The following is a 13,884-nucleotide window of genomic DNA, read 5'->3' on the forward strand; positions in this document are numbered from 1 at the left end:
AGTCATAACAAAAAGGATCATGAAGACGCATTCATATTCCATTTTTGGTATGCTTCGTAAGTTGTTATCGTTATGGAAGGAGTATTAGAATCCTAAAGATAAAACTGCAATGTGTAAATAATCATTCTTTATTTCAAAAATAAAACAATCTAAAAATAATAATACAAAAAGAGAGAGAGGGTATATGATCATTATTACGATTAAAAAAAAAAGTATATTCAATCTATATTTTATGATGAATGTTGTTGAAGTTTAGTTGTTTCCAGTTTAGCTTGTTCCAGACTATGTCTTCCAATTTCATGATACAATAAACGATTCCAATCATCCACAGGACCTAACAAAAAAAAAAAAAATGAAGAGATTAATCGTCATAGATCTTTCCTATCCATTTTTTTTTTTTTTTTACCTGGTAAACAAGTATGTAAACAATCACGATCAGGTTTTGAGTGAGCATCTCCACGAAGATTTGTCATATCCGAAATATCCAAGTAAGCAAAACGAGTATCAAATGTATGTTTTTGATTCCAATCATTGATCCATTCTCGCCATACAGCATCAAAGACGGGGAACAAATGCCATTCATATTCACCTTGTTGTCCAGTGGGAGGGTGTAAAGGAGAAGTCAATGAGGCAGGTTTGGTATAGCGAGAACAATTTTTATGTCCAAATGGTGTGCTTCGAATCCATACACGTTGATGAGGTTGAACAACCTTTTTCAAATAGTCAAATACAATAGTCATAGCATCTCGAAATCCTTGAAGTAATTCTTCTTCGGTAGTATTAGGTCCCCAACGAACATTGGTATGCCAGTGTGCGCCCTGTTTCGTTTCCCAAAGATGGTGAATAAAATAGAATTTGTCTATCAATTTAAGCATAGCTTTTCTTTCTTTTTTTTTTTTTTTTTTAACTTACAGTATTAATAACAATGTAGTCGAAGCGAGATAAAGCATGAACCCTGAAGAAAAAAAAAGTAAAAAAAAAAAAAAAAAAAGGTTGATCCATTGAGTTTAAAAGTATCATCCATTAAGGGGGGGGGAGGGATTTTCGATTATTATTTCTTACCAAGGAAAATTATGTCCAACACCTAATAAATCACCTTCTTTTTCAAAAGGTTGAATAAGTTTGAAATCATCAACACGTACCAAAAAATCAGAACGAAGATAAGCCAAGGAAGGAGAAATAATAGTATTACTATTATTATTATCATTGTCATCTTCATCGGTTGATTTAGGTAATGAATAAATTAATTCACTGACTTTGATCTTTTTATCACCTCCTGTCATATTTGTCGGTGTTTTAGGAGTGGTCATAAAGGTACCTAAAAGACATGACATGCTTTCATATTGTAATTGAGTGATTGAATCACCTACAAATAATAAAGGATGTGTAGATAAATGTTTGGCAAGTGGATAAGCATCCATGGGAAGAAGATCACAATCATCCGGTTGCCATTGCCATTCAGCACTATTAAAGTTTACAGAAAAAAAGAAAAATTAACAACAAAAAGAAAAAAAACATAAGGAGAATTCAAAAAAAAAAAAAAAGAAAAACTTACATCTGTTTGTTTCTTTGTAATTCAATATCATTACGTGCAAAACATTTATGAGCAAAGTGAGATGGACAATTATAATTCACATTTAATTGAAAAGAATGAGTAGAGTTGTTCTTGACATGAATCCGTTTACGAACCCATTTGCCTTGATTATAAGTATGAGGTGTACAGAGACGATCCGTAGATTGAGAGGATGAAATGAAAGGATGATGATTTTTGTTATTTGATGATTGATTGGATAAAATAATACTAGTGGGTAATATATATGGATCATCATCATGAGGAGGCATGACATAAAACCATAATAGTAAGAGACTAATAATGGTTGTCATATAAACAAATGTTAATCGATAAGATGATTGCATTGACATAAAGAAAAATCAAGGATGAATTAAAAAAAAAAAAGAAAGAAGGAATAAAAAAAAAAAAAAAAAGAAAGAAAAGTTATATTGGATCAAGGTAACACCACTGCAGACTCCCCCTAAAAAGAAGGTCACCCAATTTCCAAGGGGATGATTTAAAAACGTGCTATCATTCATAATTGACTACGCGGAGTATTAAGGATAACAAACTGAATATTTGATCAAGATACCTTTTTTTTTCATTTGATCTATGATGGATAAATTGACAATGCAGAATTGATTTTTATGTTAATTGATCTATCTATCAAAAAGGAGAAAGGTACCAAAAGGGGGTGTCAATCCTCATAAATAGAATCAACAGAAAACAACATCTTGTTGTTTCTATTGATTTGTGTAACTATAATCGTACAAAAAAGTTATGAAATCAATACACTCGATATTCCCAATATTCGAATTGTCACACCTTCAAAAAGGCAGACAAAAAGTTATATATAATGATAATAAAAAACGTTTTATTGACAATACAACAAATACACAAAAAGATATATAATAATCACACCATCTAATACTATTTCCACACATTGCTGGTCATAAACATATCATCATGATCATGATTACCTTGTCCATAATCTAATGTTGATAAATTTGTTTGTTGATCATGCCATGATGTACTGATTCTTGTCCAATCGTGGTATTCTCTCTGCTCCGGTTCGTGATGTTGCTGTTGTTGTTGTTGATGCTGTGATGGAGTTGGCTGTTGTGTTTGCTCATAAGGATATTGTTGTGTTGGAGGTTGTGATGATACCGTTAATGATGATGTTTGAGAAACAGAAGAAGTTGCTGTGGGTATAGGGGGTGGAACTGAAGTCGACGAAGTTGAAGTGGAGGGTCGAATATGATAAGATACTGGAGTAGAATGTGAAGCACGTACTTGAGGTTGTTGGTATCGAGTGTTGATTATTGCTGTTTTTTGGTCATGGTATCTTTTTGATCGGTCTTGTTGAAGGGATGGTGTTGAATCAGAATCTTCAGATGCCGATGATGAAGATGAATCCATCACTACTACATAATTCCCTTTTCCTTGTTCCACAATGACATCCACACATCCTTCACGTTGTTCGATTGGCATATACTTGATCTTTGAATTGACTGATCCATGTAACCAACCTGTTCTTGCACCACCACGACCAGCTGAAGATAATGAATGTTTAGATGATGATGATGCTGTACCACCATATCCTGTTGTTCGATGTTTTCGTCGATGTTGTCGCCATAAAGGTGCTCGGAAATCGATGACGGGATAATTATAATCACCAAATTGCATAGACCGACTAGCTGCATAAAGTTCTTCTACTGAATCATGAGGATCAGGATCTTCAAACGCCAATTGTTCAGATTCTTCTTCTATGACTACTTCATCATTGATGCCACGTCCAGTACTAAGGAATTTAGATGCAGGAGCAGGTTCCAACCAATGTTTCTTTGATGTACTTGACGAATACCGTAGACCTGCCATGATACGAGAAGTCCGACTACTACCAATATGAGGAACACCTTCTGATGGTTCAAATGACTTGTAATTGAATTTTGATCCTCGAAGTGTATCCAAAGTATCCATTACTACATCCTTAACACCAAATGAATCTTTGATTGCTGTAAATATTGGCATTCGGGCTGAATGTACATTGGGATCATAATAATCTTCATAGGAGAATGCAAATCTAATAAAAAAATAAAAAATAAAAACATGTTTATTCATCTTTTTCATCTTTTCTCCCTTTTAGTGTCTCCTTATTCATTATGCATAAACTTGTCACTTACGAATGAGCAATAGCAAATGGTACCATTTCCATACAAATAAGGAAATCTTGAATCGCCACAGAAATATGCTCAGGTCCATCTAAAGGAAGAAAAAAAAAAAAAAAACAGGTCAGTGCCAAGGATGAATGCCAAGTAACACCAATTTTTTTTTTTTTGGACTTACCATCACGGATAGCACCAAAAGCGACCAAGAGAGCAATAATGACACTTTGCCAAAAGGAAAAGAAGATGATGGCTTTGACACATAAGAATTTGGGTAAAGGTCTATTGAAATAATAAAAGCAATTGTATTTAAATCAATCATTCAATATGTCCTTTATGTATGTTACCTAAAACCTATCAGATCTTGTTTTGTTGCATAAAAGAAGACCATCAAACACCATAAACTAAGACAAACACTGAGATTATAAAAAAAAGTCAAATAGAGATAAGAACTTGACCAAGAGATTTCGCCATCTTGATAATTCCCCGTTGCTTTGAGTATCATAGTAAGTACAGCCAAGAATGGTTTGACATAGACAAATTGAAGAATACCTCTTTTAACAAATAAAAAGGTGTAAGGATCCCCCACATAGATATCACGAGACCAAAGAGTACCAGGAAAGAAATTTTCAGAAGGAGGTCGACTATGTAGCATAATAATCAAAGCTCGTTCTCCACCCAATTTGTTTAATAATAGATTGAAGAAGGCATAAATCACAAAAGCTTCATAAATATCACGAAACGTATCTACATAAAAGGCTGTATTCAAAGATATCAAGGATATAAATGTACTGATGCCATAGATAGGAACCCTAAAAAAAAAAAAGAGAGAGAAGGTAAAAATATGTTAGTCATCCATCGTTTTGTTCCCAGGGGGGAAAATAACAAATTTACATCCATAAAATTCGTATGACTTGACGTTGTTGGTTCTTAATATAAAAAAAAAAGAGGAAGTTAGTTGATGTGTTTATATATTAAATAACAAGTAACTTACAGGTTTTCGATAGTTTTTCCAATGTAACCAGACTGACAGTAAAGAGATGCAAGTACCAGTGATAGTAAAAAAGAGAGCTAAATGAATAGCAAGAGGATTAAACTCTGAACCTGCACCACCATCACCATATCCGCTATCATAAGCGTATATCATGTTTTGTAGAGGTCAAAGTATAATTGCCTTGACAAAAAAAAAAAAGGAAAAAAGTACAAAAGAAAGAAAGAAAAGAAAGAAAAGGAAAAAAAAAAAAACCAGGTTCATGACTTTGAAAAATTTGAATGAGCGACTTGCTCGTGATGAATCAGTTTTCTTCAATCAATTGCATGATTTTTGGGCGCTCTGAACGAATTCTTTTATATTTTAACGAGCAAATTAGTTTTTTAATGTGTCAAAGTTTTTTTTTTTTTTTTTTTTTTTTTTAATACGTATTGTTTTGTTAGTCTATCTTGACACACACATATTTATACACAGACTTCTCTAAAGGATACTTTAAAATAACTACAGATTTCAGCCTGCAATAATTGCCGTACAAATAACCGTGATGACTATACTGAACATAACGACATTTTTATGTAGATAATCAAATAAACTCTTTTTGTCCCTTTTTTTTGATTGTTGCACAAAAGGTAATCGAGAAGCAGGATCGTGTAACTGCGATCTTTTTCCTTTTGATTTTATATAAAAAGGGTATTTTCTCACTCGTGTTTCCTTTCTTTTTTTTATTCTCATTATTCTCTTATTCTCAACACAATAATATGGAAAACAATGTTATTATTATTACTGGTACAAACTCCCCTTCAGGCATTGGGTAAAAAAAAATATATAAAGTATTCTTTTATCACTTCAACATAATAACCCTTTTTTTTTTTTAGATGGGCTACTGCTATAGAAATTGCGAAGAAACAACCCAAGGCTATCTATGTAACAGATATTCGTGATGACCAATTGCATGTGTTAGCTCAAACATTACGTGAACAATATAATGTGGATGGTATTGCAAGGATAGTGGATGCTTCTTCTTCTGAACAAGTCAAGGCTGTCGTGGATGAAGCTATCAGTACTTATGGGCGACTTGACGTATTCTTTGCCAATGCTGCCATTGTTTCACTAGCTCGTCTTCATGAAGAAACAAAGACTGATTTTTTGAAAACTATGGAAGTCAATACTTGGAGGTAAGATATATAGATATAGATATAAGATATATTTATCATGGTCCTCTTTTTTTTTTTTTTTATTAGTGTCTTTACTGCTATTCAATATGCTTCTACCGCTATGGAAAAAACATCAGAAACCAAAAAAGTAAGTGGTGGTTCCATTATTGCCACTTCTTCTAGTAAGTAACCCTCATATAACAATTCTTTTACTTTTTACACCTTTGTTCTCATTTTTTTTCTTTTTTCTTTTTTTTTTCTAGTTGCTGCATACCGATCAGGTGCAGGTCCTATTTCCTATGCTGCCTCTAAAGCTGCGTAAGCTATCTTTTAAGTTACTAGTACCCAAATAATCTCACTTCATTTTTTGTTTTCTACAAAATATATAGCATTTTAAGTCTTGTGAAACTTGCTGCCTGGGAACTCAAAGAGAAGAATATCAGAGTCAATGCCGTTTGTCCTGGATTTATTGCCACAGATTTAACTGTACCTGCCATCAAGGCTTTGGATAAAATTGATCCTGATGCCGCTACTAGACAAAATCCTTTGGGAAGATTTGGTGTACCCACTGAAGTAGGTTTCTATTCACACACGCATATATATATATATGTATATGTATCATTCTTTTATTTACTTATATGCCTTTCTTCATCATATCATTCTCGTGTTAATAGATCGCGACTACTGTGGCCTTTTTGGCAAGTCTTGAATCTTCATTCATTAATGGTCAGGATATCAAGATTGATGGTGGATTCGGTGCCTCCTATAGATACGTTCCTCTCTTCGGTGATGCATAGAAATACCCTCTTGTCTAGTTGATCTTTTTTTTTTTTTTTTACTCGAAATAGAATTGAAAATATTTATCTATATATCCTTATTTATTCACAACAACTTGGTAAAGGACTTGGTGTTATCATGGAATCATCATATGAATCATCATCAATTATCATTATCAGTTTTTTCTTTTTTTTTTTTTTTTTGTCATTGGGTTTTTGCACCACCCTTTTTTTTTTTTTTTTTTTTTTTTTTTGTCCTTTACTTTTATTTTTGCTTTTATGAATCATTCTTCTGAGATTAATCCTTACTGATGAGCCATGTTTTCCATCCATTCTGAATAACGACGAAGAAATGCAGCAGTCATCAACAATCATTACTATCATAGCAATCATGGCGGCGAACGTTAGATGATATATGATGGATCATAGCCAATGATCATCATAACTGAATCATTAGATGAATTTTTTTTTTTGCAGGATTTTCCCTTTTAGGATAGTCTATTTCCGCTTGGAGGGGAAGGTGTCATTTTGCCAAGCCACCTTTCAAGATTTTGGGAGTAGGACTGTTGGGTAAATTTTTTTTTCTCAGAGTATAGACGCTAGCAAGAGGCTTCAAACAAAAAAGAGTTTCTTCCTTTCTCCTTTATTCTATAAATTTTACCGGTAAATAGCATTAAAAAGTTTGATACAACAACAATGAAAAACGAAATCCGTACTTCATCATAATAGTTGTTTTTCTCATACAATATCCAATGACTCTTCCATCAGCAAAGCAAAATAATCAGAGTACTGACTTTTTTTTTGTTTATTATTATTATTATTTTCTAGTTCAAAATGAGCAGTGCTTTGGTCTGGGAACTTATCAAGAACAACAACTCCTTCCTCGTGAAGCGTGACGGTCTTCAACTTTCTTCTGAACCTTCCAACTTGACCAACATCCACTCCTTCAAGTACTCTGGTATTGCTAACGACAAGGTAATGGAAAAAAAAAAATAAAAAGAATATAAGACGTGAAATATTAAAACCATACTCTTTAGACTGTTGCTATCCAACCTGCTGCTCGTGGTATCAAGGTTACTACCAAGAAGACCAAGAAGGCTTCCAACTCCCCTGCCAAGTCTGTCAACTCTACTGTCATTGCCAAGGGTCGTCGCCAAACTGCCAAGTCTGTTGCCAACTTGATTGCTCGCAACAAGTACAGAGCTGATCTTCTTCCTGTAAGTATCTTTTTCTTAGTAGTTAGAGAGGAAATCGGAAATGTTTTCTTTGATAGATGATCATGATCTAGATATATTTATAATTCATATTAAATCAACTAATTACCTTCCATTTTATTTATTTATCACTTGTAGGCTGCTCTTGCCCGTGCTTCCGCTGTCATCTCTTCTCAACAACCTGTCAAGGCCAAGAACGTTCGTCCTGCCAAGGGTATCCGTGCTCAAAAGGCTCTTTAAATGACTTGACTCTTGACTTTTTTCTTTGGGTCTAGTAGGTTAGTTTACGGTGATATTGATTTCGTAGTTTAGTATGTACATTTTTTTTAAAATAAACACAAACGAAGAATTCAATATGAAATATACGTATATATATATGTGTGTGTGTGTCTATGACTTTATTGATAAAGTGTCGACATGATTATCCTTATGAAAACTATGACCTAGAATAGTGGTTATATCATGGATTGACTAAAAAATAATAGATAATCAATTATATAAAAAAAAAAGACAATCTGCAGGTTTTATTTTGGATGTAAAAACAAGGGATATAATATGGAGGTATAGCATATCGAAAATAATAGAAGAAAACATCTATATAATTGGAACTTGTAATCGAAGTCGTAACCTGGTAGTGGTATTATTCTTAATTCCAACGTGATGGTAATACATTTTCTTCCAATTGGCTTCAGTGATACTATCCATTTTCTTGATTTTCAACTGCTGTGCATCCCCGTACGATATCGCTCGTTGTTGATGTCGGCGTTCCCATCGATTCTTGTATAATGATTCTCCTTCTTGTATTGTAGTCATCGTCGCATTGTTGTTGCTATTATCATCACCATCATCGATCATATTATTATTGCTGTTATGATGTTGTTGTTTTTCACCAGTAGATGTAGTTTGATGTTTCTGTTTATAATATTTCAATAATCTTCGATTACCTAGTCGAGTACCATCATGTAATATTAATTCGCCTTCTTCTGATGCTATAGTTGTTGTTGAAACATCATCATCGTTTTCATTTAATGGTGATCCAAAATCATAGTATCGTAGTAAAGCATCCACATCTTCAGTATCATCATAAGCCATTTTACAATGTCCCTTGTTCACCTATATAACAACCGAAAAAAAAAATTGTCTATGAGATGACGATTTCAAATTTTGTCCAAGTTGATGTTTTATTACCATATGAGACATAGCTGCCTGAGCGGATTTCAAGGTTTTGTTGCAATAGAGACACATATAATCCGATTGTATCTTGGTCGACAAATACTTCACCAGGCCTTGTGCATCAACAAGATATTCAATATCAGGTAAAAAGAATCCATGACTTACTGACATATGATGAATATTATCAGAAAATTGGTCTTGACGTTCATCACAAAAGAGACAATGTAAGCATGAATCCCTTTGAGTATCACCCATAGTCATCACGGTCGCAGTATTCGTAGGAACAGTCATAAATTCATCTGCCATAGAAATGCCTTGATCATGTTTGGATTCATTATGTTTTCTTGATCGCAAATGACTTTTGAAAGCTGCTTCACTGCCATATCGTTTTCTATTCATCAATCATCAAACAAATAAAAGGTGAATAACCCATTCAGTTCTTTTTTTTTTCCCTTCTTATGTTTACCTGCAAATGGCACAGTTATATGCAAGAAAACTTTGTTCTCTTTCTTCCTGGTCTTGTGCTTGTAATGCTATTTCAGTTTTATTAGTCATACAATTGTCTATATAGTTGTTTTAGGCATACCTGTTACTTTTTCAATGAATTGTTCAGCAGACACAGGTACAAGTTCGGCCACTTTTCTTTTCAAGTTATACTTGTGCCAGCTAATGAAGAAAAAGAAAAGAAAAGGAATTTGTTAAAAATTGATAACATATATTAGATAAACCAAAAGACTTACTCAGTATGATAGTGACTACGTTGCAATTCAGATGTCGCAAACGCTACTTGACAAGTTAGACAAGTGAACTTGGAAGTTCCGGATGGAGTTGGGTCAGATACAACTGGTTGAGATTGGACAGCAAGCATAGTGATATAAAAAAAAACTATGGAAAAAAGGATGGAGTGAAAAAAAAAGGTCCAATAAATACTTTCTTTCATGCTGCGGCAAACAATTGGCAACATCAACGGTGTTTGAATCCTTTTGATCACGGTCCCGGTCTCTACTTTTTTTTTTTTTATTTTTCGCTCACATTCTTTTTCTTTCTATAATATACTTTTTTTAAAAAGTTAATAATATAATCATGGTTTTTCCACCTAACAACAATAATAACAACAGTGATATCTATAACAATGGACCTCAATCAGAATTAGAACTACTAGAAGGATTATTAAACAATATGTTTAATGGAGCCACCAATATGTTCTTCAAATCTATCCAAGAACCTTTTCTTGTGGAAGTAGATTCCTCTTCACAACCACGGCGTCAAGTACCTTTTATTGAAGACATGGATGGAAGTGACTTTAGAAGAATTGCTCAGAAACGACGACAACGACAACACGGCGAGAATACTAACAATGATACCAACGACACGAAAGAATCTTTGACACCATCAACAGCACAACCATCCTCACCAAGTCAACAAAACGTCATGTCCATCGTCAAACAAGAGTCTCCTTTCGAAAGTAATAATATATGGTCTCTTCTTCTTGGTGGTATTGATCAACAGCCGTCACTATACCATATGGAACAGGATGATCATCAGGTAATATAAAAATGATATTTCAACTATGAAGGTAATAGAAAAGCTCATTATATTGATTTTGATAGAAAAATAGATGGAATTTTACATCGTCAAGTACTTCACAGCGACGAACGATTCTATCCGATGGTACCGAAGAAACAGTGATCACCACAAAACGGAATGGAGTAACAGAAACTTTAACAAGAATCAAATATCCGGATGGTCAAATTCAAGAAACCCGACAGACTGATGGCAAGAGTGACAGCTCATCGATTTTCCCACCTTTATCTGCGCCATCGTCTTCACCATCAAATAATCATCCTCACACACCAGTTGGCGCAGCCTTGATGAATAATCCTCTCTCTAGGTTCATCAGATCTATTTTGGGATGATATCAGACTTGCCATATACGATCTAATTATAGTTAGTAGATTTTATTAATGATGAAATAAAAGTTATTTCTTTTTTTTTTTTTTAACACATATATATATGAACAAAATGTTTTCAAAGTTTTTTGTCAGGTCACAAGAAGACGCTTTTCGTAATGTTATAAAGTAAAATATCGGGTTTTCCCGAAATGGATGTCGCATTACCACTTTTTCAGATATCTTCCACAGATGTCGGTAGAGTATTTCAAAACTCATTGATTGATGATTGATGGTTATCTGATTCTTTTCAACAGGCCATATTTGGAAAAAAAAAGAATCATTTACTCGCGTCTATCTTTTTTTTCTATTTTTTTTTTATTTTTTATTTTTTATTTCTTTATCTATTTTGATATCAATTTTTAAACCAATTTACAAACTACAAGACCCTCATATACATCGGTACCAATACAAGTTTTTTTTCTCAACTGCAACCTTACAATAACCAAAACGGATCTTCAGATCTATTTGTTTTTTTTTTTATATATACTTATTGGACTTTTTCTTTCTGTGCTTGCATCAATAGTAAGTTTCCTTAAATAACAATGATGATGATACAGTGTATTAATTATTCTCTTCTTTTTTTTTTTCTTTTTGAAATTTCCTTTGGTGTTTCCAATTCAAAGTGGATATGAAAATATGTTATTGCCTCTTTTGAGGACGTATTTAATGCTTCCCTACAGGTAAATTAAAATAAATACAAAAAAAAATGGATATGTTGACAAAATATATATATATTTTTTCTATTATTCAAAATCTCTTATATTCAATGGAACTACCGCCACTCTTTTTCTTTTTCTTCTTGTTCTTTTTCTTATTGTATTCAATTTGGATTATGCGTCAACTCTTTTTTTCTTCTGTCATCTATCCTTACTATATATATTTTTATTTCCTATTTTTGCGACATCTTATTTTTGAATTCTGTCATTTATTATTGAATAAAGTGTAAAGATATTATCATATATGATGAGATCTGGTGTGAATTTTTTAGCTTTTTCCCATTCACTTCGGTAATTGTTCCAGTCGGTCCGAGGCTTCCGTTCTTGCCGTCTTCATACCAACCTTAGTGCCTTTGTTTACTAATACAATGAATTTTTTTTTTCACTGTAAATGATAGACACTACTGTAAACTATTAGATACTATTGTAAACTTATCTGTAGACATCTATGTATATATGTATTCATTTTGATGCAACTATTTAACCTATGATGATTACTGTTGTTAGTGAATGACTGAACATGTCATTTTTTTTATGCCAAAATGGGATACGCGGAGTTTGCTAATAAGATTGACTCAGCATATTTTATTATTTCATTATAAAAAAATAGGTAGGAATAACGCGAATTGGTCCTCTTTTTTTTCCCTTTTTGTCTTTATTTTCATATACAATTATGCCTCTTGATAAGAACGATCCTTCTACTTTTAATCATAAATATGCTACCGTGAATGGTATTCGTATGCATTATGTGGATGAAAACTCTTCAAGTCAAAAACCTTTACTTCTTATCCATGGTTGGCCTGATCTGTAAGTTACTTTTGAAATGATACAATGTATTTTGTCATTAATCTCATGGTTCTTTTCTTTTTTTTTTTCTTTATCTATATTTTAGTTGGCTCGGTAAGATATCAATACTCACTTAGAGCATGTGGAAAAAAAAAGAGAGAGAAATATATCAATGAAATGCATTGAAACAAAACTGACCTTATTCATATATTCCCATGACAGGCTGGCGTGAACAGATTCCTTTCCTTGTTGAACTTGGTTATCGTGTGATTGTACCTTCCTTGCGTGGTTTTGGTGAAACAGTAAGAAAGATGCATAGATAACATATTGCAAGCTAACTCAACTGTATATCTGACAGGAAGCACCTGAATCACATGAACATTACGGCATGGGCGTCATTTCTCAAGATTTACTTGCTTTGATGGATCATTTGGCATTACCTACTGTGACAGTATTGGCTCATGACTGGGGAGGTGCTGTGGCCTGGCGATTTGCACAATTCTATCCTGACCGTGTTCTTGCTGTGGGTAGTTTCTGTACACCTTATTCACCACCTGCTCGTGTCCATATTCCTTTGGAAAAAGTAGTGGAAGTGCTTCCTAACTTCAAGTATCAACTGTATTTGGTAACTCCTGAAGCTGAAAAGGATATCAATGAAAATACTGCCAACTTCTTTGCTCGTATCTTCCGTCCTATTGCCGAAGCTTCCAAGGATCCTTTGATTGACCCTCAAACTGGTACTTTACAAGCTGGACGATCTGTTGTTCCAAAAAGTGATGTTATTTCTCAAAAGGTGTTTGATTATTATGTCAAGGCGTATCAACAAGCTGGTGCCCGTGGTGGTTTGAACTGGTACAAGCAATCATTCAACAACTATAATCAATGCAAAGGTAAAAAAAAAAAAAAAAAAAAAAAAAGAAAGGATAGAGATGAAGATGAATGAATTTAATTCATTCGTTTTTTTTTTATGGTAGATTTACCCGATAATGTTACACAGCCTGCATTAATGGTTGTTGGTAAGTATTCAAATAAGAAATAGTAATAATGAATACTGACACCCTTTTTTTTTTTTTGTTTTTCTGTATAGCCACTCTCGATCGAGCATTGCCACCTTCTATGTCTGAAAAAATGAGTGAATATATTCCAAATCTTGACAAGCTTACTGTGGAAGGTGCTGGTCATTGGGTTCTTTGGGAAAGACCTACTGAATGCAATGATATTTTGAAGAGTTGGTTAACCAAAGTTTATCCTATTGAATCATCTCCAAAGTTGTAGTTATAGTTGTTATAGTTTATTTTTTTTATTATTTTTTTTTTTTTTTTGGTATTGAAATAAAACGAACGATTCGATTGGGCAGATGGTATTCGGACTTCATAATAATGAATATGAAAAGTTTTTTTTTTTT

At 33.3% G+C, this 13,884-nt stretch overlaps 7 protein-coding genes across 7 annotated transcripts; 4 read left to right on the plus strand and 3 right to left on the minus strand.

Moving 5' to 3' along the window:
- Positions 1-63: 63 nt before the first annotated feature.
- On the minus strand, positions 64-1,922 carry BX664DRAFT_336321 (GDSL/SGNH-like acyl-esterase family found in Pmr5 and Cas1p-domain-containing protein). The gene is made up of 5 exons (XM_051546061.1): positions 1,556-1,922; positions 1,063-1,464; positions 913-955; positions 407-818; positions 64-334 (listed from the first exon to the last, which is right to left on the minus strand). The coding sequence occupies exons 1-5, from the start codon at positions 1,915-1,917 to the stop codon at positions 231-233; spliced, it is 1,323 nt and encodes a 440-aa protein (XP_051399275.1). The 5' UTR covers positions 1,918-1,922; the 3' UTR covers positions 64-230.
- Positions 1,923-2,482: 560 nt separating this feature from the next.
- Positions 2,483-4,372, minus strand: BX664DRAFT_366086 (organic solute transporter Ostalpha-domain-containing protein; the record flags this gene model as incomplete). Its single annotated transcript, XM_051548508.1, has 4 exons — positions 2,483-3,635; positions 3,736-3,814; positions 3,899-3,999; positions 4,065-4,372. The coding sequence occupies 4 exons, from the start codon at positions 4,370-4,372 to the stop codon at positions 2,483-2,485; spliced, it is 1,641 nt and encodes a 546-aa protein (XP_051399276.1).
- Positions 4,373-5,446: 1,074 nt separating this feature from the next.
- On the plus strand, positions 5,447-6,697 carry BX664DRAFT_336326 (uncharacterized protein). The gene is made up of 6 exons (XM_051546062.1): positions 5,447-5,519; positions 5,584-5,883; positions 5,950-6,044; positions 6,126-6,180; positions 6,252-6,435; positions 6,537-6,697. The coding sequence occupies exons 1-6, from the start codon at positions 5,467-5,469 to the stop codon at positions 6,657-6,659; spliced, it is 810 nt and encodes a 269-aa protein (XP_051399277.1). The 5' UTR covers positions 5,447-5,466; the 3' UTR covers positions 6,660-6,697.
- Positions 6,698-7,282: 585 nt separating this feature from the next.
- On the plus strand, positions 7,283-8,213 carry BX664DRAFT_336327 (ribosomal protein L28e). Its single transcript, XM_051546063.1, has 4 exons — positions 7,283-7,301; positions 7,467-7,613; positions 7,676-7,855; positions 7,991-8,213. Exons 2-4 carry the CDS (start codon positions 7,473-7,475, stop codon positions 8,090-8,092), a joined length of 423 nt encoding a protein of 140 aa, XP_051399278.1. The 5' UTR covers positions 7,283-7,301; positions 7,467-7,472; the 3' UTR covers positions 8,093-8,213.
- Positions 8,214-8,761: 548 nt separating this feature from the next.
- Positions 8,762-9,851, minus strand: BX664DRAFT_252528 (zinc finger protein 622-like protein; the record flags this gene model as incomplete). The annotated part of the gene is made up of 5 exons (XM_051540300.1): positions 8,762-8,965; positions 9,041-9,416; positions 9,492-9,558; positions 9,612-9,691; positions 9,766-9,851. Coding segments are annotated over 5 exons (813 nt in total), but the record flags the coding sequence as incomplete, so codon positions are not given.
- A 167-nt stretch (positions 9,852-10,018) lies between these two features.
- BX664DRAFT_161612 (uncharacterized protein) lies at positions 10,019-11,008 on the plus strand. The gene is made up of 2 exons (XM_051539941.1): positions 10,019-10,570; positions 10,636-11,008. Exons 1-2 carry the CDS (start codon positions 10,109-10,111, stop codon positions 10,939-10,941), a joined length of 768 nt encoding a protein of 255 aa, XP_051399280.1. The 5' UTR covers positions 10,019-10,108; the 3' UTR covers positions 10,942-11,008.
- A 1,221-nt stretch (positions 11,009-12,229) lies between these two features.
- On the plus strand, positions 12,230-13,834 carry BX664DRAFT_336343 (Alpha/Beta hydrolase protein). The gene is made up of 6 exons (XM_051546064.1): positions 12,230-12,500; positions 12,586-12,593; positions 12,702-12,781; positions 12,838-13,369; positions 13,454-13,495; positions 13,567-13,834. The coding sequence occupies exons 1-6, from the start codon at positions 12,367-12,369 to the stop codon at positions 13,752-13,754; spliced, it is 984 nt and encodes a 327-aa protein (XP_051399281.1). The 5' UTR covers positions 12,230-12,366; the 3' UTR covers positions 13,755-13,834.
- The last annotated feature ends 50 nt before the right edge of the window (positions 13,835-13,884 follow it).

Source organism: Halteromyces radiatus (genome assembly GCF_025201355.1).
Source record: "Halteromyces radiatus strain CBS 162.75 chromosome Unknown BX664scaffold_5, whole genome shotgun sequence".
NCBI lineage: Eukaryota > Fungi > Mucoromycota > Mucoromycetes > Mucorales > Cunninghamellaceae > Halteromyces > Halteromyces radiatus.

What these genes read in the sequence shown, in the direction of transcription:
- BX664DRAFT_336321 (XM_051546061.1), bottom strand. Translation starts at nt 1,917, where the DNA reads ATGCAATCATCTTATCGATTAACATTTGTTTATATGACAACCATTATT. An exon ending in TTACAAAGAAACAAACAGAT is followed by an intron (nt 1,465 to 1,555) that starts GTAAGTTTTTCT and finishes AAACTTTAATAG; the next exon opens with TGCTGAATGGCAATGGCAAC. An exon ending in TTTACATACTTGTTTACCAG is followed by an intron (nt 335 to 406) that starts GTAAAAAAAAAA and finishes TTTTTTTGTTAG; the next exon opens with GTCCTGTGGATGATTGGAAT.
- BX664DRAFT_336326 (XM_051546062.1), top strand. Translation starts at nt 5,467, where the DNA reads ATGGAAAACAATGTTATTATTATTACTGGTACAAACTCCCCTTCAGGC. An exon ending in TATGCTGCCTCTAAAGCTGC is followed by an intron (nt 6,181 to 6,251) that starts GTAAGCTATCTT and finishes CAAAATATATAG; the next exon opens with CATTTTAAGTCTTGTGAAAC. An exon ending in GATTTGGTGTACCCACTGAA is followed by an intron (nt 6,436 to 6,536) that starts GTAGGTTTCTAT and finishes TCGTGTTAATAG; the next exon opens with ATCGCGACTACTGTGGCCTT.
- BX664DRAFT_336327 (XM_051546063.1), top strand. Translation starts at nt 7,473, where the DNA reads ATGAGCAGTGCTTTGGTCTGGGAACTTATCAAGAACAACAACTCCTTC. An exon ending in CTGGTATTGCTAACGACAAG is followed by an intron (nt 7,614 to 7,675) that starts GTAATGGAAAAA and finishes CATACTCTTTAG; the next exon opens with ACTGTTGCTATCCAACCTGC. An exon ending in ACAGAGCTGATCTTCTTCCT is followed by an intron (nt 7,856 to 7,990) that starts GTAAGTATCTTT and finishes TATCACTTGTAG; the next exon opens with GCTGCTCTTGCCCGTGCTTC.
- BX664DRAFT_161612 (XM_051539941.1), top strand. Translation starts at nt 10,109, where the DNA reads ATGGTTTTTCCACCTAACAACAATAATAACAACAGTGATATCTATAAC. An exon ending in TGGAACAGGATGATCATCAG is followed by an intron (nt 10,571 to 10,635) that starts GTAATATAAAAA and finishes TGATTTTGATAG; the next exon opens with AAAAATAGATGGAATTTTAC.
- BX664DRAFT_336343 (XM_051546064.1), top strand. Translation starts at nt 12,367, where the DNA reads ATGCCTCTTGATAAGAACGATCCTTCTACTTTTAATCATAAATATGCT. An exon ending in CAACTATAATCAATGCAAAG is followed by an intron (nt 13,370 to 13,453) that starts GTAAAAAAAAAA and finishes TTTTTATGGTAG; the next exon opens with ATTTACCCGATAATGTTACA. An exon ending in GCCTGCATTAATGGTTGTTG is followed by an intron (nt 13,496 to 13,566) that starts GTAAGTATTCAA and finishes TTTTCTGTATAG; the next exon opens with CCACTCTCGATCGAGCATTG.